The following is a 26,987-nucleotide window of genomic DNA, read 5'->3' as shown; positions in this document are numbered from 1 at the left end:
ATATTTAATACACCTCATAACAATGAAAATGAATTACATGTCATACTTACAATGATAATACCATACTAAAAACTAAAATAAATTTTATAAAGATGTTTAAAAAAAATTTAGAAAGTCTGAGTAAAGGAAGGTTGAATCAACTAGCACTTTGAAATGGTTAGATACATGTTAAGATAAGTTCTGATTTTTCAATTTCCCCTTTCAATACATTACTTAGCACGTGTTTCATTATTTTGAAAAAATGAATTGATTATGCACGTATGGTTGAAAGTAATGGTGATTTATGTTGAGAAATGTGTCAATAAATGTAGAAATATTTAAAATTATGCAGAATCCATAAATTCCTGTAATTATATGTACCATTGAGAAAAAAAATAATAAATGGCTACATGAAAATAAACACTGGATTACCAATTTTAAAATTGTGATTCATTACCATCTAAAGCTACAACCCCTATAAATGAACGATTTTGACTTACTATTTGATAGCACCTTTTCATTAAAAGTAATTTCAATAATTAAAATAAGGGGAAAAAACGTAGAGAAACAAAAAGAAATAAATTTCAAGCAATTTTTAACTATACAGAATTCTGAAGGGCCTTACATATTGATTCTGACAATAATATAACAGAAAACTTATGTATGATATTCATGGTTATGCCATAACATTTTTTTTAATGTCAGAATCATTTACATTTTTTTAGTCAGAACTTTTTACATTATCTTAGTGTCAGTTCAAATTCATATTAGTCAGTTCATTCAAAAACAAATAATAGAATGAGAATAGAAACATGGAAAAGTTTCTCTATAAAGTGGAATTTTAAAAAATAATTGTAATAGATATTATGATTATTTAACTTGAAGCTCAATAACTGACTACTGTTACTGACGATTCTAAGACTGGTTATTTTCCAGGTATGATATAGGAATGTTCCAGGTTCTTTTTAAAAAACTGCAACTTTCCCTGTTCTTTAAGAATTAAATGAAATTCCCTGACAATTCCAGGTTTTCCCTTACCTGTGGAGGTCTGAAGATATTTATGGAGAAAATGATCAGTCACGGAAAAATGATCAGTTTCATCTTTTGAAAAATTCTAAGTTTCACATGTAAGAAAACAGTATTTTGTGACAAAAATATTTCATTAAAAACACAAGAAAATACTTAAAAAATTGTTTTAAGAATGGATAAATAGGTTTACAGTATTTACCGTAATTTATCTTTTGTCAACACAGTTTGATATGTTACTTTCTTTATGGAATTACATTGGCTTAGTTAATATGAATGTCCAAAACTGGTCCTTTTGGTTTTCAACCAAAAAATGGAAAACTTTTATATAAATACCGAAAAATATTTTTATTTAGATATTTATACTAGTAAATTTTTGCATTAGTTAAGGTTAATTCCAAATCCTAGACAAATTTACTCAAAATTTTTTACTGTGAATTAAATTTTAATTGTCAGAGCCTTAAGTTTAAATCTGTGTTATACTCTCCCCCATACAGAAATTATTATTGAATTAGCAGCACTTAGAAAATGACCATAATTTTTGAAGAGAAGTTTACTTGATAAGCAAAGATTTTTTGATTTAAAAATAGAAATTTTATACAAAAACATAAATATATTAAGCATAATAATATTGTAACCCACCATAAAACCCATTCCTCCTTCTCTTCCGGCAGCCGGTAAAGTTGCTGATTTAGTTGAAAAGCCATAACCAGGTTTTGGTATCGGTCGAAGAGACGATACAACTGAAGTAAAAAACACAGTTACAATCAATAGAAATGCTAAATAAAAATTCCTACACTAATATAAATTTCTAAACAAATCAAGTTATTAGCACCAAATTTTTTTTCTTGCCATATATTATTATTACAAATAAATTCCTCTCAAATCTTGTAAAACATTTCTACGTTTAGTTAAAAATGAAAATTTCAAAATTAACACTTTGAAAATAAAAATTATATATAATACACTTGGGATACTGCTTCGTACCATTTGAAAATATACTTTAATTTTTTCCATATAATGGTTGCTTTCAACACAAAATTAATTTATTTTGAACATAAAATATTTTTAGCATTATAGACATTATGTAATGATATATTATGCACCAATATTAGGATTTAAAAAACATTTGTAATACATAAAACATAGTTAAAATAATTTAATTATTTAATAAAAATATGTTAACAGAATACAACATTCATAATTGAAGATAAAAATATTCATATTATGAAAAGTTTGTTAATAAGATTTGTTATACATTAAAGCTTTTATGGTAAAACAGGAAACAAATAGTTTACCATTGTAGCATGGCGTATTACCCGAAGAACGTCCCAGAGAAGAACGATACCCTGAGCTGCGATCAAATTCATCATCTTCCCAAGGTCTAGGTCTATCAATGTCCCTAGAAGGAGCTGAAAAATATTAAATTAGGAATAAACAAACAACAAGAATAATATATTTGCTTGTATTAATGAAAAAAATAAACATGTCAAGAAATACAAATAGAAATGATGGCAGCTAATGCTTTAGCAGATCTGACAAACCAACCAAAGCCAGAGTGGCCGTCTGATGTTTCCTTTACTTTCCTTTATTTGCAACAACAGAGAGTTTCTCTTAAAAAGAAGAGATATATAACCAACTGCTTACATTTTTATTTTCAAATGTGTGTTATCAGATTGTATCACAAAGAAAACAACGATTTAAATACATCATCGATTAAAAATATACCATATACCGACTATATGGAAACATTCCAATTTTTTTTTCTCCATAAAACTATAGTTTTTTTGCATTAAACGTAAACAGTTCATTTTGTTTGCATGCATAAACTGTTTAGTAATTTTGTTCAACGAATAGTTACTTCTACATAGAATAACAAAAAAAATTTGTATATATCAATTTGGAAAATTTTTAACATAGGTTCCTTTGTTAGCACACAGTAGAAACTATTTTAAAAATTAAAAAAAAATTATGCAAAGTATTAAAAAACAACTCACAAGCATTAATTGAACTATAATAACGTAATCTAGCAGGTGGCTCCCTATTGGCTGATGGAACTCTTGATGCATTTCTAGGATCAAGATTGGCTTTTTTCCATGCTTTCAACTTTTCACGCTCCTGAACATTTTTCAAAAATACCTTAAGGAAATAAAAAGAAAATTTAAGTGAAGTTTATTTTGTAACACAATGATAATAAATAATATATACACATAATATATAATAAAAATTAATGAGAATTTAAAAATGCATATTTTTATAAAAATCTAATCATGGTGTCACAGTTTTCCATTGCTGTCGGTACAATTTTATTGGCTGGAAAATAGCATGGTAGGATACAGTTTTCCAAAATTAATTTCAATATTTTTGTGATTTTCATCAGCATAAAATTAATATAAATAAATGGGGATTTAGAAAAGAATCTTATGTTTTTTCCACAACCTGTAAAATATGGGAAATAAATCATAAACCATTTCAGACCTTAATTTAACTGCCACATCATAAGATCATAAAAAGTTTAAATACTTAAGAGACACAAAGTTAAAGGTTTTTCTAGGAAATTGTGAATATCAATCGTAAAATGTGCGCATTTTTTCTTTTCCAAATTAAATTATGATAAAGAGACTACACTAGTGACAGAATAAATTAATTTTGAATTTTACAGTTGATGAAAAATCTGCTAAGAGTTTTTGTGAAAAAACTGACCTTTCCTATACCAGTAGCAATTTTAGACAACTCTTGTTCTTCTTTTTTCAGACGTGGGTCACAATCTGTTTCATCACCATTCTCATCAGGTTCATAATCTTTAGAGCCGCCACTCCAACGCCTTCTTCTCTCTACAAGTTGAAAAACTTGTTACAAAATGTAGGACATTAATTTAAGTAGTATTAGAATACATTCAACCCATGAGGTTTACCTCACTGAGTAATAAAATATATCTGTCAATTAAGTTATAATTTCTATTTCAGATAGAAATATCTAGTTCACTCTATATTTTTAAAATATACATAATTTTTTGCTTCATTGTATCACATTTATTTTTAGCTTTCAATAAAAAAAAGTGAAGCAACTCTAATAACTGCATTAAAATCCCATAGAAAAACAGTTTCAACATCGTATTTGTTTTTCTACACATTAATTTCCAAAATACCGTCACTTCAAAATTCATTTACAAATCGCTTTTAAATTGAACAAACTAAAATGACATCACTACTTGTGGGAAGGAAGATGATATGTAATGACTGGATTTAATATGATTTTAGAAAATATCTGAAAATTTTGCTCTTAAACAAGTTACTTTTTTGATTTTCTTTTTTTCTATTTAAAAATTTTTAATTGGTTTTATTACAGTCTTAAGATATATAACATTATTTTCAAAGTTTTATTTAGTCTAATATTGCACAGATTTTAATTTTAATAAAAGAACATACCTGCCAACTTTTACGCATTTGGCGTAAAATTTTATTTCTATATTTAAAGTGGCAGTAAAATGTATGCTTTCTATATATTCCTTGCATTTATAAACTTATTTTATAATCTTTTCAACCACCACTATTTTTAAAAAAATTAAGTATATATATAATATTTAATAGTGTCATTGTTGTCTGCATAAGCTGTTTAAAAATACAGCGTAAGTTCTGCTTAAAAATGAAATTTAAATTCCAATTTTCTACCAATGGGAAAAATTAGCCTCGAAAGGCTTAAAAGTTGGCAGGTATGAAAGAAATAGCTCTTTAATAGAAAACAATAATGCAATTAACTGATTTTTCAAAAGGCACTCATAACAAGAAAAATAATAACAGTGCAACTTAGATTAAGTTTTTATACGACCTCATAAATAACAAATATAAATACTGCGACTATAGACAGTATTTTCTTTAGTTTTGTTACAAATGTAGTTATGTATAATGCATACGACTAACTAAATACTTCTTTTAATTATTAAAATTAAATTTGTTCAAAATGAAACACGTGGAAACGAAATATGTAGCTTAAGTTGACATCAGTCGATACATACCATCCCCCTTCCACACGTAGTATGTCACTTTCAACCAATAGCAAGCACAGACAACTATGAAATTTAATCAATCATCACAATATTACATAATATTGTTTGAATTTTCATTCATTGCTTTCATGGAAACTTCACCCAGTAAAAAACTACATTAAGAAAGTATCCAAGATTTAAAAAAAATTCCCACAAACTTTATGAAACAATAAAATGTCAATTGTGTCGATTATTTCAATCTAAAACATTTTTTCAAAGACTCTTAAGGGTCACACTGCCTACTCTAATTCCATTTTATTGCTTCAGTTGTTCTTAATAATTAAACTGATTTTGTATGAATATAAGAGAAACAGTTTAAAAATTTGATAACTGTACATAATATAGAATAAAATCTATAGGACAGAATGCCAAGATATTTTATAAAATTCTGATATTGTGTCCAGTGCAACGAAAAAAAAAAGGATTTCCCTGAATAACTTTTGAGCTAATGATTGGATCTTCACTTTTTAGTACTCAAGCATAATGGTTTGATGATGTTACCTCAAATATGCTAATTAATTAGTGCAAACGATATTTTAAGTTACGAAAGCAAACTCAAAAACGTACTTTTCTCTGAATACCTCCCCCCCCCCCTGGATTCAGATTTCTGACCACTAAGATATACAGGAGAGCAGCAAACTGGGAAATTTAGTCCCGATAGTTTGGTCAAAAGAATGCTCTTAAGTTTGGACCCTGAATGTTAATTTTTGCGCATTTCACCATATCTCGCCAACTTTCTAAGGAAATTAAAAGAATTTAGCACACAAGTGTAAAATTTGTTTATACAAAGATAATTCCACGCAAAAAAAAATATATTTTAGTAAATATTTATTATTTTTTATCTAATAATAGATGGAAAAATTTTGAATTGTAAGGTAAACTATTTTTTACGTTATCTAAAAGAATATAATTTTGTATTTTAAAATAAAAAATTTGAGCAAAATCTGACTTTTTTAAAATTCAATTTCTCAGGAACTATTCAACCGGTTTTGCATATTTGATAACTACACTTGATTAATTGGCACATTTGAGGTCACCCGCTCGAACCATTAAGTCCTAGAACCTAAAGATCATTAGATCATAAGTTATTCAGGGTGAATCTTTTTTTGGCACACTGTACATTGCCAGTAATATATGCTATAATAGGTCTCCTTATTTAATACCTCATCCCGATTCAATTTCATTTCAAACTGATCCCCTAACATGTATTCAAATGTCCTTTTAGACTAATGTTTGATAAATTAAATAGTTAGACCTAAAAGTGAATCTCCAGTGAAGAAGTTAAAGAAATTATTTTGTCTTTTCTAATTCTAAGACTCGAGAGTAAAATAACATATCCAACTGAGTTACCTACCAGGATCTGTGTAAGGAAATGGAGGAGCAGGAAAATCATCCCTTTCAATAGGAGGAACATATTTTGGATCAGGTTTAACAGCATCTGGATAATGAGCTAATTCAATTGGTTCTTCATTATTCATGTGAGGAGAACGTGGTCTAGGTGTTGATGATTGAATAGTATCAACTGTAACAATAGTGAACCTTTTTAGTGAAACATTTAGTACAAACTATTAAGTATAAGAATGGAGAGTACAAATTTTTATATTTAGAAGAAAAAAAGAATAAGTATTTAGATCAAAAATGCCTAGTTTTAAGAACTGATAAATTGAATGGGTATCAAAGTACTGATTTGATTGTTTTAAAATTTGATGATTTTAATGTTTTTATCACATTAATTCAAGAGACAATTTGTATGTAATTTATAAAATGTATGCATTTACGTAATACTCAGTTGAATTATTTGTAGCAGGAAAAATAAAATTAATTCACTGCTTTCAAAACCATTTTTGCTAAAAAATCATTTAACTTGATAAGAAAGATTATAAAATATTATTTGACACACTTTGCATTCAATTCAAATGTTAAAATATGTTTCAAAAAATAATGTTTTTTTTCTTTTTAATCTGGATAATTTATTATAATTCATTTCATAGCAGGAATATAAAAGAATAATTTTAAAGAAAGTATTAATTATCTTACCTAAGACCTGCATTCCTGAAATAAAATAAATAGAAAAATATTAAAATCCTTCAAAAACTATAATACAAAAAAATTTAAGAAAATAATAATCAAAATTTACCTTGTTTAGAAGCAGGTCGAGAAATAGGAGTTCTTCTTCGACCACTACCACCAGTATCTATCATTACAGACACATGTTATTAATTAAATTACAATAATTAAAAAAAAAAACATTAAATGCCAAGTATTTAAAAACCAAACTCAAAATAATATTTAAAATTTAAATAATTTGAAATTTTATAAACTAGTCAAAAATCAATAGGTATTTGTCATATAGAAATAAATATGCATACCATATTTCCTAACATTTAAAACTTAATTATTATCTTATTTAATACTTTTCTCAGCCCTGCAGCCACACCCTCTGGGTACTTTTCAAAATCTTTTATACTTAATAATTAATATGTACATAAAATTGAAGATTTCTTTTTAATTTGGAGCTCCATAATTTTTATTATTTATTATATTTGATTCTTTATTAAACAATTTATGATGTTTAATATATAATTGCTGGTCTGTATCACTCTAGATTGTAATAATGGACAATTGAAAATACATAATCAGTATTTTTTTAAATCAGCAAAATCCCACGATAATATTATTATAAACATAAAATATTATGCACAAAAAAATATTTAGTGAAAATCAGCAGTGACAAAAAAAAATTACTAAAATTTGCAATTCGACTTTCTTATTTCTTAATAATATCGTACGAAAATAATAGAATTTAAAAAGCAACGTGGATATCTGCAATGATAACTGTGAAAAAGTCTATTGAAGAAACGGCGGTAACGCCAAGTTAAAAAGTGATTAATGAAAGCACAAAATGAATATTGTGTATCTTAATAATATATAGGAAATATAGGAATTTAAAAACACTAAGAAAATTTTTAGTAATAATAGTAGATAGAACGATCAGAGCACCTCATGGACTTACAACAAAAGTGATTAATCAAAAGTGTAATTCAATTTTGCATGTCGTAATAGTATTAGAATTTAAAAAACATTGAGAAAATCAATCGCATCAACTGCAATTCAAAATAAAACTGAAATATGGATTTACAATAGTATCGAGCACCCCTAAAAAAAAGATAACCGAAATGCGAGATTCGAAATTTCCGTGTCGTAATATCATATAAAAAAATTTTTCTATATGAATAATAAAAGGGGGCAAATATATCATTGATTAAATAATTCTTGTTACAAATCAGAATTTACAACAAAAGCGATACACATTAACATATAAGTTTAAAAAAATTAGAAGAAGCATTATTTTTCTTTTAAACGTTTTACATTTCGGAATTACTTTTAAGATTATCAATTTTACTTTTGTGTTTGCTTCAGTAGTTCATTAATTTGAGCTGAAATTACTATGGAATTTATTTTTCTTTTAAGTTTATCTGAAGTTGGATTTTTCTCCAATAAATCCAAGAAAGAAAAAAAGAAGAAGAGGATACTGGTAAGGATGGAATAAGAGCCTCGTTAAAGAGATTTTGTGTAACGAATTTAAATTTTAGATGAGCAGAACTCCAAGAAAATTTTGTCAGAACATAAACTATTAATTCTCAGAAGTCCACAAATCAACAACAGTCTGGAGATTTGAGTAATTCTATGAATTAGAGGAAGAATCTGCTGATCTGAAGAATCTTGATGTTACAAGCAAAACATAAAATTATGTTTTTTTCGAAGAAAAAAAATATATATCTTCATATTTTACATATGTCAAAAATAAGCTCCTATTTTTCCTTATTTCTACACTTTTTTTTTTAATTATATGCAAGTTTAGTTGATTGTTTTTTTTTTCTTCTTAGATTTCAAATTTTTTTTTCTCTAAAATAATGTTCTGTTAAGACCTTTGAAAGATTGCATTTTCATAATAATATTCTTGCCAATTTTTCTGCCAACAATAAACTTGGCAGAAATATAAGGATTGATTTTTATATGTAGATGATTATCTGGTAAAATCTTCCTTGTATCCTCTTCCAAACCATTTTAAAGCAAGATTAAAATGTTTTTCATTTATTTCATTTTTTTTAAAGATACATCAATGACATCTTATTATTTTTGAAACAAGAAGCAATATAACTAAAATATTATACCAAACCCCATAAACATTTCCAAAAACATTGTATTTGATAACGAAAAAATAAATCACTTACCTGGAGGTCGGTGAAACTGCGGAGATTTGGGAGGATGAGGCTGTAGAGGACGCCTTAGATATCCTTGAGTAGGTTCAGACGTTAAATAACTAAATGTGTAAACTCTGCTTAAATCTGTTATTAAAGGATCCTTTTCGAGGAACATACCAGGACTAGTTCTTCCATACTTGAGAAGAAAAAAGCATTTTTAATATGATAGCAAACCTCGTTTTTTTAAAAACTACATTAGGTTTTGGACGTCCTTAAAATTTGAATTTATTCAAACGTATTTTTTATGAAATAGATTGAGTGGACCCTAAATACTAATTCAAATATAGATTAAACAGATCTTTTCGATCAAAGCTAGCATTTTTTTTTTAAATTCTACAATGTAGGTTCTCCAGCATTTGAGTTTTTTGATGTACATAATTATCAACTGCAGTAAACTGAGGCTAAAATTTTTAAAATTCTGATTAAACCTTTATCAAGACTAATTATTTCTCTCTTTGATCTTTACCGTATCTGATTGAATATGGATTATTCGTACATCTGGTGCAATGTACATTATTAATATATCTGGTTCAATGTATATCATTCATGTATCTGAGTGGTGGACAAAATTCTGTTACTTCGAATTTATTCAAACATTAAAATATTATCTTTGCTATCACTAGAAAAATATTTTCTGAAACTACAGAAATTCCGTTGCAGATGAAAGATATGTCCATGTCTAAATAAGGTGAAGTTTAATTAATTCTGACAAGTAATTTCTGTGCTACAAAGTTATATATTTATCACATGTTTGCAAAACCTTAAATAATGGAAGAAAAAACTTTTCCAGCATATGGCAGCAGAAAAGTTTTCTTAAGCTTTGGGAAGCCACAAAAAATTTTGATTTTAGATCAATCAGTCTTAATAATGAAAAGACAAATAAAGAAAATTATATATAATATTTACCATCATTTCTGAATTAAAAAACATTTGATGTTTTGTACATTTTGTTTTCTTTACATTTTTAAATTTTATTATAAATTCAAAGTTTATTGATTTATTTTTTCAAAGTTCAAAAACATTGAAATTAAGTTTGAAAACAAGTTATGGATTTAGCTCTGCTAGTCATGCAGATTTTTATCAATTTAATTAAATTTTGACTACAAGCAAGTGAGCAAAGGGCTTTTAAGCCACAGTCTATGAACTACTACCTTAAATGTATTTCATAAATAACTGCATATTTTTAACATAAAAGATAACTTACTACAAGATCTATAGCCTGTAATTGAAAATATTTTTTTTTTTTTTTTTTTTTTTTTTTTTTTTTTTNTTTTTTTTTTTTTTTTTTTTTGTTTTTTCAATTTCATAAAAATGCATTTTTGAAATTTTTGGTCATTTCTTTTTTAAATATTACATTTCAAAAGTACATTCAAACTAATAAAAACTCCGTGTTAAAGTGTTCTAGAAGAGTAGAGAATTCATAAAAAAATAATAATTGCTTGGATAGGAACAACAACTTAAATAAATCAAAACAAAATAAAAATAGCTTTAAAAGTAAAACATTAATCGTTAATCTTCTCAAAAACTAAACCAAAGTCTTATTACAACGACAATATTAAAATTATTTTTAAAAAAAATCTAAAACAGTTAGCAACATAACTATTTCATTTAAATATTTGTAATCAATTGTTTAACAATTTTTTCAAACGTAGAGCAGTAAAATATAATTTTGAAAATACAAATATAAACACGAAAATAAAATTTTATGTGTTTAAAGGTTATGTGTTATCAAAATGCTATTTAAAATTTAAAAACAAATCAAACAAAAAAAATAAAGCAAGTCAAACATTAGCAAATAAAAAAAATAAAAAAGAGGAAAACAAAACAAAACAAACCTGTCTAGTAAGTGAACTATATGGACTTGTGGAACGAGAACTTGAAAGACTAGGGGAATAGGGCGGGTACTGCAGCAAAAATTATGCAATTACTTTCAAGAAATAGCAAATCAAAAAGAAACAAAGCAAAATCAAAATATAAGCATTCACAACAAAAAAAAGGGAAAAAAATCATAATCCAATGCAATATAAAAAGCAAAATATTAGGTTAAATTCAAAGAAGTAATAACATTGTAGCTACACGTACATGTCCATCTAATATACCATTTGATTTGTGATCATCATCAAAATCATCATCCAATTTTCCATCAGGAGAGGGTCCACAACGAGGATGCCAAATAGCCCCACCTAAAGTATAGAAAAAATTACTTCAAAATAGGGGCACTGCATATAAATGAATTTTAAAAAATTTTTAATAGAAAGTATTTAAAGAAAAAACATGTAGATTTTTTTTTTTTTTTAATATATATATATAATGGAGAGTTGCCAAATTTAGAGCAGAATTTTATTTGTATCTAAGAACGCATTCTAGAATATTAAATAAAACCTCAGAAAGCAATAAGATATTACTTGATTAAAAAACTTTATTGGATTCAAAAACATACAGATTGGATATAACTGTTGACAAGCTTCAAGAGCTCAAAAATAAGTGCCCAGATGTGAATCTTCTCATTCACATCTGGCAAGACTATCATCTATTTTTGAGCGCTTGACACATGTCTACTGTTACATCAAATCTGTATATTTTTGAAATGAAACACACATTTTAGAATATTGGTTGTAGCGACAAATTGTGCTCATTTTAAAAATACTGCTTTGCAATTTTTTTCTTCCTGTGACCAGTGCCATCTTTTAATTTGTAACTACTTTTCAAGTTTAGTTGGAGAAAAAAAAATCTTTCTTAGTTTCATAAACAGAAAATTGTGCATTTCTTATCTCCTTTTACTTTTTAATGATTTTTCAAATCATCAATCATTTTTGACACCTACTGAATCACCTGCTTAAAATTTCTTTTGCTGTCTGTTTTTAAACAAATGGATTTATTTTTTTATTTTTTATGAATGGTACAGTTTGTAAGTTCAAATTCTATTTTAAATAATTAAAACAATAATAAATTTTTTAATAATGTATACATTAATAATTTACTAAATAAATACTCAATTTCTGAATGTCTTCACAAAAACAAGTTCATTAAAATTTTTATAATTAATTAAGGGGATAATTCTCTTACAAAGAGTTTATTTTAGATAGACTAAATTTAATCTGATTATCTAGGTTTGTAGACATAGTTCCTTGAAATCAAAATTCAACGTAAGAATTTAAAAATGATTGCTGTAAGTTTTTTGGCTTGTGAACTTATTGTAAAAAAATATTTCATAAAAAGTGAAAGGTACACAATTCCTTATAGTACATCATTAGAAAATTTGAATAGGAATTTTGATACTTCAATTTGCCGAGAGAATATTATAAATGTCATACATAATAGTATACATATTATTAGATAAAAAAGAAAAGCAGTTGATTTACTTTGCAAATACATTTCTTCTCCATCACCAAAAGGATCCCCGCACTTGGAACACCGAGCACAAGTAGGATGAAAATGATGATTATCTCCAGCCTTTCAAAAAAAATTAAAATATATAAATGAAGTTGCAGATTTTCAATAATCACAAGTCAGTTACAAAAAAATTTCAAAATAAAAACTACCACCCATTTAGTGTACATCGCAACCGAATCTCACATTATCATAATTGCCAACATAAACAGTAAAAAATTCAGTAAATTTTACAAAATATAAATTTTATGATAAGAAATGAATAAACAAAATAATTTAAATATGGGGAATGAATTTCAGGGATTTTTATAGTCATCATAATATAAAAACTTGCCGGCCAGGTGGCCGAGTGGTTGGCGTGCCTGACTGCGGAGCCGATGGTTGCGGGTTCGAATCCCGCTCAGGGCATGGATGTTTCTTTCTCTCTGTGTTCTATGTCCTTTCTCCTTTGTGTGAATGTGACCCGCCCTATAAACGGGTTTGTGGTTGTGTGACGTGGGCGACGCTGCTCCACTGCCGTGGCTTCGCCGCAGGTGCCCACTGGGTAACGAGAAGAGAGTAGCAGTTCTGGCACTCCTAACCAATGGGACAATACATCCCAAGTGCCCGCCATTGAAAAAAAAATAATAAATAATATTAAAACTTTATAATACACTAATAACTATAAATGGTCTGCAATGTTTTTCATTTATGATTGACATTAAATGAACTTAAATTTGAAATGTTTTTCATTACGTTAATTTATAATTTTGAATATTAATAGACAAATAATTTATTATTGATACTTAAAAGATATTTTAATTAATTTAAAAAGACGGTTCTGAATAAAAATAAACTGAAAATTTTTGAACCAAAATAAAACTTTTAACCAATTACAATAAATGAGGCTAGTTTCATTACGTATTAGTAAAACTTATTTAAATATTCAAGCAAGCAATAAATTGTGAGAAAATTCTATTTCAATAGGGATTTTTTTTAGGAAGCTTTAGGGAATTTTTTGAAATGTAAACCAAAAGAGCAGAAAAAATTGTCAAAATCAAGTTGTCTACAGGTAAATCGAGTGAAGTTGGAAGATATGCATTATTAATGCTTTCAAGAGCATTGCAACACTGAAGAAACAATATTAACAGCTAGATAAAGAAGATTTGTGAGTTGGTTGCTTTCTCCATAAACGAGAAACTCTACTGACCATAGAATCAAAACAAACAAAATCAGGATACGATTAATCTAGTTTTATTTTAGTATTTCATGCTTTTACTTAATAAGAATTATAAGTAAATATAACAATTGATAAGAAAGTTTTTTCCTTTAATTACAATTAAAGAAGTTCACACTAATTTTATTAACTTATATAAAATCATAAATAGTGTTAAGATTCCTATCATTTTAAAATCTAATTTTATTTTATAACAAAAAAAAAANAAAAAAAAAAAAAAAAAAAAAAAAAAAAAAAAAAAAAAAAAAAAAAAGAGAGAGAGAGAGAGAAAATACATCAAAGATTTAAATGCAAACAATGAAACTGTGGAAAAAAAAAGCTGTATGTATGGAGAAAAAAAATTTAAAGATCAACTTATGACTTTTCTCCTTTTCTTGAAATGAAAAAAGTCCATCATAAAAAGATTTGCAGCAACATTTTAATTTTATTCTAATAGTGCATGCATAGCTAAGCATGTTGTGTTTCAAAAAATAAAGGTAACATTAATCATAAAATTGAAACAAGTAATTTTATATTTTTTAGATATGTTAACTACAAAATTGTTTTGCAATTTTTAACATTAAAAATGTGTCAATAATTTGAAATTTAATATGTATTCATTGAAATTTCATAAACACAAAAATATAAAACTTCTGAAAACAAGCATAAAAAACTTAATAAGGAAAAACATTATTTGGGAAAATAGACCTCAGATCAAAATTTTTCTGTAAATATAGACAATATTTTCAGTCCAGAGTAATCAAACACAACTTTTATTGCATTTTATAAAATAAATTTTTTTGTGGAGATTTTGATATCAAACTTGACATAAAATTTTGAATACAACAACAGGGGCTTAATAATGATAAAAGATACATTTAAGTAAACTTACCCTCAGGACTTTACCAATAATGTATCGTTCACAATGATTGCACTTCACACCAAACTGCTTTTGGTAATCCTTTTCACAGTATGGAATTCCATCCCTATTGAAATATAATAATTTTTATAGTTAAATTTAAATAGGTTTAACATACCTAATAAACAAAAACAGAGATATTTTATAGAATGTAGGAAAACATTTGCAGAAATATAGAATAGTTTGTTTGACTGTCATAGTTTTCCAGGTCCTCAAATATCCATTATTTCATGTAAATCCATAAATTCTGAAACAACTAATATTTTCATGACACTAAATTATCACTTAACAGACCTGTTATTTTATTTGATGAATATGTTAATCCCATAGATTCTTTAAGGAACTTGCATTAACTTTCTCAATGTTTCCAATTAAAAATGATGTTCTTAAATTAAATTTTGAAATTTTAACTAATGTACTGCTTATGCTAGTTTGTAGAAAGAATTCTGTAAAGCATAGTTTCTCCATCAAATGTTCAGTTTTCTGAGTAAAAGCAAGTAGACTGTACACTCAACACTAAATATGAAGTTGTAAATTAAATAAATGAACAAATACCAACAAAAAATTTACTTTTGCAGTAAAATCAGATTTATTTTGATAAATGATCTTTATAAATCCCTTTACATACTTAAAGAGTTTTTTGTATTGAAACTTGTAGAACTAAAGAAAAAATAAACAATAAGGCCTAATAAATACATTATAAATAAGTATTTTGCAAATCCAAATGATAAAGTTATAAAATGTTAAAAATATTCTAGGCATTAAGCATTTATTTGTACTTTTCAAAAGTCATACAGTAAAATCACACTATTATCTGATCAAGAAACGTAAAGTTTTAAAATTCTTAAAAGTTTGGCTTAGCTTAGTTTGAAAATTCTATACAGCATTTTATAAATATTTTTTTTAGATTTAGAAAGTGTAATTTTGAAATTAATGCATCATGTTACAGTAGTGCGCTTATTATCAAGAGTCAAAACAATTTTAAAAATTTGATTTTCCAGATTCAGATGCATTGTAAATATATTGTAGTGTGCCTACCATTACAAAATTAAAATTCCAATTCACTAGTACATAAGACATGTTAACTCGAACTAGGGGAACCTTTTCATAGATCAAGGTTGACATCGTTGATATCTACTCTCCCCACAATACAAAATTGATATTGTTAGATATTGTGTGAATAGTGAATATTAATTTTTCATAAAAAGATATAGCAAAACTGAGTCAAATTTAAGAGGCAATCAAAAGATTACAAAAGCATTAATTCAATTGCAATTTTATTGAGAAAGAAAATGGAACTAAAGCAATTCTTATATAAGACGCTAAATCCTCTTAACCACTGGAAAAAAAATCTTTTAACGCATAAAAACATTTAGATTTGCAAAGGGGAAAGATTGCAATTTGTTTATATTTGCTGAGAAAGAGGAGAGGAAGGGATCAAAAAGTACAACTTGAAATAGGTGAAAAACATTTAGCACTTAACAAACAAAATCAACTTCCTTACGTCTAATAAATGTCAAACACAGTAAGATAAAAACATAAAGTATCTGCACACAATCTAAAACTGTCTGCAAGCTCACAATATTTTTTGAGAACAGAAACATTTTATTAAATATACAAAAACTATTTAATATTTTTATTTATTCTTGACAATATATATATANGTAATTTACTGCATTATAAAATAATGGCAGTAAATTTAAAGTTATGTTATAAAAAGTGCTTAAAATAAAGCAGACCATTACCAAGTTCATGTTCTGATTATTTTTAACATTGGGGAAGTAATGTTAAATTCAAAGTTAATAGCAAAAGTTTTTTTATTTTATGTATAAATTTTTTTATAAGCAAAATTTGTTAAATAATATATTATACTTTCAGCATTCAAAAGCATAAATGGGAATGAGGTGCAATTTGAATTTATATTTTATTTTTTAGTTTAATTTTGTTAATTTTTTATGTTACCCATCTATACAAATTTTCACTGCATTTGTGCATTATGTTTTGAATTTGGATTTTAATATTTTCGAAATACAATGTTTATGTTAAAAAAGAAATAATCAAAATTCATTTAAAATATTCTCAATGTATATTATTTTATGTAATGCTACATTGTAAGCATATTGACATGCTTTTGGCTTCATTTTGTTGAAAAAAAAAAGTTTATTCTTTATTTACGATTAAATCATTGCTACAAAAAGAAACCTTTGCTTTTTACGTACACAAGTGTATGCAGCCAATTTGATGTTTTTAGTCCTTTCCATCATTCAGTTATTTTCAAATATTTTTCACTAAAAGAATATATTACCTTAAATTTTTCATGATCTCCTTAAAATTTGTATAATTTATATTATATTGGTTGAAAATTATAGGCAATATTCATTTCATGAAGTAAATTGATACTAATGTTATATGTGAATATTGCTTAAGTATAACATTAAATAATGACACATTCATATTAAGAAACACTTTCGTAGATGCTGATAAGCAAATGGAAACTCACTCTTTCAGCTATTTTATTAAGCAATTCTTTATAACAATTAGGTATTACTGCAAATTTCTGAATATAAGCCAATCAGTGTTTAAGCTGAAGAGCACTCTTGTTATTTGGAAATTCGCCCAAAACTCAAAATTTGTGTATAAGTGGACATAAAAAAAGGCATGCTATCCTTGTAAATAAAAATGTACCCATTCTCTACTTCACAAGCATTTCAGATGAGCATTGCAGATTGGCATCATATCATCAGCCCGACTTTCTTTCCCCTTCTCTTCTTCACCAGGCTTTTCAATTACTATTAGGGATTGAAGTCTGCAGCACTTCAACTTTGCAGAAAGCCAAATTAAAGCATTAGTAATTTCCGGTAAATGGGCCGCGGCCTATACGTGTTTAAAAGTTGGCCTGTCATGATGTGCGGCCTGTACGCCGATGCGGCCTATTCGTAGAATTTTTTTTTATCCCACACCACATGTGAGAATTTTTTGATCACGGTGGTTTTATTCCAAAATAGATGTTTACCGAAAATTTTCCGAAATAACGAACCTAATTCTTAATGTTTACTCTGAAGACGTCTTTTTTTCTTATTTTTTTAAATGAAATTATAGTTTAACACTAGGTTTATGGATGTTTCTTATATATCTATCTCTATGAACACACGTCAATTTGACGCAATAAAAATCTATAACTACGAGGTTTCATTAAAAAAAAATTTTACGGATACGTTGTTGTTGTTAATTTACGTCGCACTAGAGCTGCGCTATGGGCTATTGGCGACGGTCTGGGAAACATCCCGGAGGATGATCCGAAGACATGCCATCACAATTTTGATCCTCTGCGGAGGGGATGGCACCCCCGCTTCGCCAGCTCGACGACCTGCATGCGAAGTAGAACACTTTGTGTTAGCACAGTTTAACGAGGACCAATACCGCACACCCTCGGTCCCTACGCAGACTGATCCAAGTGGGCACACTGACCGCAATCAGTGATGCTGACTTCGGTGATCTGCTGGGAACCGTGTCTTAACGATCAGTCCACTGAGGAACTTTTTACGGATACGATGCAATTTATTAAGCGCTTTTGAAGAAAATAGTCTTCAAAATACAATTACCTCGATCAACAGATAAAAGTCATTACAAGAGATAAAATAAAAATGCAAAAGGGTTTTGTAATTTTCCTTATAAAATTCGAAATGCGTCAAAATGACACATCCCGTAAACCAAGGAAGTTTTCGATTGACGAAAAACAGCATTATGCCGTCTACAAATGGTGTTAAAAAATCCGATTTGTTACTTAAGAATATAAACTCTTTTTGTTCTATGCATCAATCTGATTTTAGATGATCCTTGAAGTTCCGTTAAATTTAAAAAAAAAAACAAAAAAAAAACAATACTTCTGCATAAATAAGCGCGCCTAAGTAAAAAAAATCACGGGAGTTTTTAAATTGACTTCGAGCTGCTTAACTGATGTAAAAACTGTCAAATTGCAACAGAAAAAAAGATTTAACTCGAAAGAAAGAAAAAAAATTAAAAATAGAAGAAAAAAACGATATTCTTCAAAGAATCCCGCTACTGAGTTTATAAGAAATATCAAATATATATATTTTAATTGGAACACTTGCTTCTGTCTCGGAAGCAAAATTCATTCATTTGTTATTAAAATTCATAATTTATTATATTTTTTCTTAAAAGTATTTTTTTCTATTATATTTTACATTGGATTTTATTTTAATCAATTTCAATAAAAAAAAAAGGTAAATTCATCATTCTTCAGAATTTCCTATATCGTCTAAAAATTGAAAATAAATTTTTTCAATATTTTGTTATTTTTCATTATCTGTAAACATATTATAAAATATATATAATACTTATTATAAAATAATGAAAAATAAAATAATTGAAGCTTAAGATTTAGAGACGCAAGATTTTGTCTTATTAGAAATATGTTTCCTTTGTGAATTAATCGTAGTAACCGTACTGTGCAATCGTAGTTTCTTTCTTTCTTTCTTTTTTGAACGAGTTCTCTTATGAAATAGTTTTGATACGATTTTTTTCCCTATATTAAAGCGTTTTGATTATAAAAGATTTAAATTTTTTAATGATAAACAATACGAAACTTCATTTTTAAAATTGGACTTGGATTTTTTTTAATTATAAAGAAACGTGTTCTTTTCAGAATTCATCATCTCGCCTTTTTTATGCAGCTAGAACAGTTTCGTAATAAATAAAGTTTCAGAAACAAAACGAAAAACAAAGACAAAAACCAAAAACAATTTGTTTAATTTTCCGTATGCTCTGCTGACATTCCCAACCCTTATTCTCGAAGGTCATTCATTGTGCAAGCGAGAGCAGGCGGGGGGGGGGGTTGTGGGGAGAAAGAAAGAAACATTTTATCTCCTCCTTCCCAGTTTTAAACATTTCACCATTGGAAGAGGGGAGGGAAGTGGTTCATTTTACTTTTACGCACACTAAATTTATCTTGGGCTGTCAATGTCATAAATATTTTGGACATCCTAGAATCTTTCTGCAAGTTCCGCCCCTCCTACGACTGCCGTGATCATTAACCTTCTCTTTAGCAATTCATTTTCTTTTTCTGAAGGTCACTGAAAGGTTTACATTTCAAATGCATTCTTACGTTTGACCGTTAGCGAATGAAATAGATATTCTTCCTAGTGGGGTGGAGAGGGAGTCCGTGGGAAGGGGGCCCCGCATGTATTTCAACATATTGCACTGCTTTCCTCACATTCTTTAGTTCGTTTCCCCTACTAGTTCTACAGAATTCCATTCATACATTTCCTTCTCTTTCTTTGGCCTTCTTTTCTTCCCCTTCCCCTTCAAAGCATGAAAAAATTGTGTGCGTAAAACTGACATTTAGGAGTTTGCATTTCTTGTTAAACTTAGCTATCGTTCGTTCTTTTCAAAAGTTAGTTACATATTTTACTATAGTTTTAGTATACTTGTCTAACACTTTAGTACTAAATGTCTTCAAAACATCGTAAAAGCTACACTTCTGCTTTTAAATTAAAAGTTGTTTCTAGAGCGGAACAAATCGGAAACAGAGCTGCTGCTCGAGATTTTGAAGTGGATGAAAAATGTGTTCGCAGATGGCTAGCGAATAAAGAGATAATTGCGAAGTTACCCCAGCAAAATCGTGCAAGAAGATCTGGAGTTGTAAAATTTCCTCAATTGGAAAATGATTTGGCGAAATGGATTGAAGAGCAGCGAGAGAAGGGGTTTCCAGTTTCTACAATCAAAATTCGTTTACAAGCAAAATTAATTGCAAACCAGCTGGGCATTCAGGGTTTCAAAGGTGGCCCAAGCTGGTGCTATCGTTTCATGAAGAGAAAAAAGATATCGGTCAGAACAAGGACCACTGCTGGACAAAAACTTCCCGAAAATTGGGAGGAGAAAAAAGATAACTTCTTGAAATTTGTGAAGCACCTCATTGATGAGGAAAAATTTTCTCCCTCTCAAATAATAAACTTGGATGAAACGCCATTGACCTTTGATTGCCCTGCTAGTAGAACAGTTGATAAAATAGGGACAAAGAGTGTTCCAATAATTACTACAGGGAATGAGAAAACATCGTTTACTTGTGTATTAGCTTGTTCAGCTGATGGGAAAAAACTAAGTCCAATGATTATTTTTAAGCGCAAAACAATACCAAAAGGCAATTTCCCCCCCAACATAATTGTGAAAGCAAATGAAAAAGGTTGGATGTGTGAAGAAATTATGGTAGATTGGCTGGATCTCGTGTGGAGAAGACGACCTGGGGCTTTTTTTCAAAGCAGAGGTTTGCTTCTAATGGATTCAATGACTTCCCACCTTCTCGAATCTGTGAAAAGCAAATGTAGAAAAGTAAACGCATCGCTCGCCATAATTCCCGCTGGCTTAACGAAAAAATTACAACCCCTTGATTTAGGGGTTAATCATTCATTTAAGGTAGAAATGCGTAGTCAGTGGGAAAAATGGATGAGCAATGGATTGCATACTTACACTAAAAGTGGAAAGATGCGCCGTGCATCTTATGAAGAAGTTGCCTGGTGGGTGTCCAACGCCTGATTGAGGGGTAAGGAAACCACTATAACGTCTGGTTTTAAGGATGCAGGACTGGACTTTTGCGTAAAAAATGTTCCTTCCTCAATGTCGGATGAGGAAGATGATATAGAAAATGAACTGGATCATGATTTACAACGTTTGTTTTGTTCTGACAGTGAGGAATCAGATTTCGATGGTTTTGAATAAATATAGGATCAAAAATATTTGAAAAATATAAATAAATAAATGCTGATTTATTTTGTGATTAGTTTATTTTTTTATCGTTTATACATCCTCAACTTATGATTTTAATTGGTTATACTTGTTTCATCTGTAAGTAAGTATCATTTTCAAATCTTTCTTTTTATGATAAGTATACATAAAAATGTTGATGATAATATAATGAGTATATATAAAAAAAAGATATATCAATAACTGTTTTCTAAGTATAGAGTTTATGTTTTAAAGATTATTATTTTTTCTGTCTATTTTCACGCATGTGCCATTTGATAAAAATCGATGATTGATCGAAAAAACGAAAGTGCGGCCTTTACGACGGTGCGGCCTATAAGATGAAAATAGAAATTTTTAGCGATGTTTTTTGCGGGTGCGGCCAGTACGGCGGTGCGGCCTATTTACCGGAAATTACTGTAATTGAAAATTTTTTTTCCATCTGTTTTTTCATTTCATAAAAATGCGTTTTTGAAATTTTTGATCATTTCTTTTTTAAATATTACATTTCAAAAGTACATTCAAACTAATAAAAACTCTGTATTAAAGTGTTCTAGAAGAGTAGAGAATTCATAAAAAATAATTGCTTGGATAGGAACAACAACTTAAATAAATCAAAACAAAATTAAAATAGCTTTAAAAGTAAAACATTAATCGTTAATCTTTTCAAAAACTAAACCAAAGTCTTATTACAACGACAATATTAAAATTATTTTTAAAAAAAATCTAAAACAGTTAGCAACATAACTATTTCATTTAAATATTTGTAATCAATTGTTTAACAATTTTTTCAAATGTAGAGCAGTAAAATATAATTTTGAAAATACAAATATAAACATGAAAATAAAATTTTATGTGTTTTAAAGGTTATGTGTTATCAAAGACTAATGNACTTGAAAGACTAGGGGAATAGGGCGGGTACTGCAGCAAAAATTATGCAATTACTTTCAAGAAATAGCAAATCAAAAAGAAACAAAGCAAAATCAAAATATAAGCATTCACAACAAAAAAAGGGAAAAAAAATCATAATCCAATGCAATATAAAAAGCAAAATATTAGGTTAAATTCAAAGAAGTAATAACATTGTAGCTACACGTACATGTCCATCTAATATACCATTTGATTTGTGATCATCATCAAAATCATCATCCAATTTTCCATCAGGAGAGGGTCCACAACGAGGATGCCAAATAGCCCCACCTAAAGTATAGAAAAAATTACTTCAAAATAGGGGCACTACATATAAATGAATTTTAAAAATTTTTTAATAGAAAGTATTTAAAGAAAAAAACATGTAGATTTTTTTTTTTTTTTTTGTAATGGGGAAATGCCAAATTTAGACCAGAATTTTATTTATATCTTAAGAACACATTCTAGAATATTAAATAAAACCTCAGAAAGCAATAAGATATTACTTGATTAAAAAACTTTATTGGATTCAAAAACATACAGATTGGATATAACAGTTGACAAGTTTCAAGAGCTCAAAAATAGGTGCCCAGATGTGAATCTTCTCATTCACATCTGGCAAGACTATCATCTATTTTTGAGCGCTTGACACATGTCTACTGTTACATCAAATCTGTATATTTTTGAAATGAAACACACATTTTAGAATATTGGTTGTAGCGACAAATTGTGCTCATTTTAAAAATACTGCTTTGCAATTTTTTTCTTCCTGTGACCAGTGCCATCTTTTAATTTGTAACTACTTTTCAAGTTTAGTTGGAGAAAAAAAAATCTTTCTTAGTTTCATAAACAGAAAATTGTGCATTTCTTATCTCCTTTTACTTTTTAATGATTTTTCAAATCATCAATCATTTTTGACACCTACTGAATCACCTGCTTAAAATTTCTTTTGCTGTCTGTTTTTAAACAAATGGATTTATTTTTTTATTTTTTATGAATGGTACAGTTTGTAAGTTCAAATTCTATTTTAAATAATTAAAACAATAATAAATTTTTTAATAATGTATACATTAATAATTTACTAAATAAATACTCAATTTCTGAATGTCTTCACAAAAACAAGTTCATTAAAATTTTTATAATTAATTAAGGGGATAATTCTCTTACAAAGAGTTTATTTTAGATAGACTAAATTTAATCTGATTATCTAGGTTTGTAGACATAGTTCCTTGAAATCAAAATTCAACGTAAGAATTTAAAAATGATTGCTGTAAGTTTTTTGGCTTGTGAACTTATTGTAAAAAAATATTTCATAAAAAGTGAAAGGTACACAATTCCTTATAGTACATCATTAGAAAATTTGAATAGGAATTTTGATACTTCAATTTGCCGAGAGAATATTATAAATGTCATACATAATAGTATACATATTATTAGATAAAAAAGAAAAGCAGTTGATTTACTTTGCAAATACATTTCTTCTCCATCACCAAAAGGATCCCCGCACTTGGAACACCGAGCACAAGTAGGATGAAAATGATGATTATCTCCAGCCTTTGAAAAAAAAAATTAAAATATATAAATGAAGTTGCAGATTTTAAATAATCACAAGTCAGTTACAAAAAAAAAAAATTAAAAATAAAAACTACCACTCATTTAGTTTACATCGCAACCAAATACTGTCTCTCACATTATCATAATTGCTAACATAAACAGTAAAAAATTCAGTAAATTTTACAAAATAATATTAATTTCATGACAACAGATGCATAATATACTAAATAATTTAAATATGGGGAATTTCAGGGATTTCTATAGTCACCATAATATAAAAATTTTATAATACACTAATAACTATAAATGGTCTGCAATGTTTTTCATTTATGATTCAAATAAATGAACTTAAATTTGAAATGTTTTCCATAATGTTAATCCATAATTTTATGTTTCCATAATTCCATTATGTTTCCATAATTTTGAATAGTAATAGACACATAATTTATTATTGATACTTAAAAGATTTTTTAATTAATTTAAAAAGACTGTTCCGAATAAAAATAAACTGAAAATTTTTGAACCCAAAAAAAACTTTTAACCGATTACAATAAATGAGGCTAGTTTCATTATGCATTAGTAAAACTTATTTAAATATTCAAGCAAGCAATAAATTGTGAGAAAATTCTTTTTCAATACGGATTTTTTTTAGGAAACATTAGGGAATTTTCTGAAATGTAAAAAAATGGAGACAAAACCATAAGACCAGAAAAAATGTTCAAAATCCAGTAGTTTACAGGTAAATCGAGAGAAGTTAGCAGATATGCATTATTAATGTTTTCAAGTGCATTACAATACTGAAGAAACAATATTAACAACTAGATAAAGAAGATTTGTGAGTTGGTTGCTTCCTCCATAAACGAGAAACTCTACTGACCATAGAATCAAAACAAACAAACTCAGGATATTATTAACCTAGTTTTAATTTAGTATTTCATGCTTTTACTTATTAAGAAATATAAGTAAATATAACTATTGATAAGAAAGTTTTTTACCTTTAATTACAATTAAAGAGCTTTACACTGATTTTATTAACTTATATAATATTATAAATAGTGTTATATAATATTATAAATAGTGTTAAGATTCGAATAGTTTTGAAATCTAATTTCATTTTGTAACAAGAAAAAAAAAAGAGAAAAAATACATCAAAAATTTAAATGCAAACAATGAAAATGTGAAAGAAAAAGCTTAGTTTACACTAAGTGTGTATGGAGAAAAAAATTTAAAGATCAACTTATGGCTTTTCTCCTTTTCTTGAAATGAAAAAAAGTCAAATTCTGAGAAAAAAGTGAAGTCCATCTTAAAAAGATTTGCAGTAACATTTTAATTTTATTCTAATAGTGAATGCATAGCTAAGCATGTTGTGTTTCAAAAATAAAGGTAACATTAATCATAAAATTGAAACAAGTAATTTTATATTTTTTAGATATGTTAACTACAAAACTGTTTTGCAATTTTTAACATTAAAAATGTGTCAATAATTTGAAATTTAATACATATTCAGAAACACAAAAATAGAAAACTTCTGAAAACAAGCATAAAAAACGTAATAAGGAAAAACGTTATTCAGAAAAATAGATCACAGATCAAAATTTTTCAGTAAATATAGATAATATTTTCATTCCAGGGTAATCATACAAAACTTTTATTGCATTTTATACAAGAAATTTTTTGTGGAGATTTTCATTTTAAACTTGACATAAAATTTTGAATACAACAACAGTGACTTAATAATGATAAGATACATTGAAATAAACTTACCCTCAGGACTTTACCAATAATGTATCGTTCACAATGATTGCACTTCACACCAAACTGTTTTTGGTAATCCTTTTCACAGTATGGAATCCCATCCCTATTGAAATATAATGATTTTTACAGTTAGATTTAAATAGGTTTAACATACCTAATAAACAAAAACAGGGAATCAGAAACATTTTATAGAATGTAGGAAAACATTTGTAGAAATATAGAATAGTTTGTTTGACTGTCATAGTTTTCCAGGTTCTCAAACATCCATTATTTCATGTAAATCCATAAATTCTAAAACAACTAATATTTTCATGACACTAATTTATCACTTAAACAGACCTGTTATTTTATTTAATGAATATGCTTATCCCATAGATTCTTTAAGGAACTGAGAATAGAAAATATTTGCATTAATTTTCTCAATGTTTTGAATTAAAAATGATGTTTTTAAATTAAATTTTGAAATTTTAAATAAGGTACTGCTTATGTTAGTTTATAGAAAGAATTCTGTAAAGCATAGTTTCTCCATCAAATGCTCAACCAGTTTTCTGAGTAAAAGCAATTAGACTGTACACTCAACACTAAATATGAAGTGGTGAATTAAAGAAATGAACAAATACCAACAAAAAATTTACTTTTGCAATGAAATCAGATTTATTTTGATAAATGATCTCTATAAATCACTTTACATACTTAAAGAGTTTTTTGTATTGAAATTAACTTGTAGAACTAATGAAAAAATAAACAATAAGGCCTAATAAATACATTATAAATAAGTATTTTGCAAATTCAAATGATAAAGTTATAAAATGTTAAAAATTATTCTAGGCATTAAGCATTTATTTGTACTTTTCAAAAGTCATACAGAATGGAATTAAAGCAATTACAGTGAATTCGCGATCACTCGAATCTGATAGGACTACTGACGAAAAACTTCGACATATCGGAAGTTCGACTTACCGTTAGTTTAGGTTTTGGACTTTCAAAATATTGTCGGATTATTTAATTAATGCTTATTAATTACAAATCTTCTAAATGCTTACAATATTTAAGATCATTTTTCTGACAAGCCATTTACGATAAGACTGTTTGAAGCACTTTATGATACCCTGGTCCATCGGCTGCAACTTTGCTGTTGTGTTTGGCGGGAGAAACTGCAAGTTTACTGCTTTCAAATTAGGTAGATCACTA

The 26,987-nt window shown here is 27.5% G+C and overlaps 1 protein-coding gene across 1 annotated transcript in view; it reads right to left on the bottom strand.

The window, feature by feature from the left end:
• Positions 1–26,987, bottom strand: part of LOC107442219 (actin-binding LIM protein 2) — a 98,619-nt gene that overhangs the window by 6,000 nt on the left and 65,632 nt on the right. Inside the window, exons 6-17 of the mRNA XM_071177085.1 lie at positions 25,806–25,899; positions 23,951–24,041; positions 22,678–22,778; positions 11,151–11,219; positions 9,286–9,451; positions 7,188–7,244; positions 7,088–7,102; positions 6,405–6,572; positions 3,709–3,839; positions 3,003–3,144; positions 2,304–2,417; positions 1,648–1,748 (exon numbers count right to left, since the gene is read on the bottom strand). Of these exons, the coding sequence (XP_071033186.1) occupies positions 1,648–1,748; positions 2,304–2,417; positions 3,003–3,144; positions 3,709–3,839; positions 6,405–6,572; positions 7,088–7,102; positions 7,188–7,244; positions 9,286–9,451; positions 11,151–11,219; positions 22,678–22,778; positions 23,951–24,041; positions 25,806–25,899 (1,249 nt within the window). The remainder of the gene's footprint in view (positions 1–1,647; positions 1,749–2,303; positions 2,418–3,002; positions 3,145–3,708; positions 3,840–6,404; positions 6,573–7,087; positions 7,103–7,187; positions 7,245–9,285; positions 9,452–11,150; positions 11,220–22,677; positions 22,779–23,950; positions 24,042–25,805; positions 25,900–26,987) is intronic.

Source organism: Parasteatoda tepidariorum, chromosome 2 (genome assembly GCF_043381705.1).
Source record: "Parasteatoda tepidariorum isolate YZ-2023 chromosome 2, CAS_Ptep_4.0, whole genome shotgun sequence".
Lineage (NCBI taxonomy): Eukaryota > Metazoa > Arthropoda > Arachnida > Araneae > Theridiidae > Parasteatoda > Parasteatoda tepidariorum.
The sequence above is the reverse complement of the archived record's forward strand: the minus strand, read 5'-3'. Positions and strand labels throughout refer to the sequence as shown.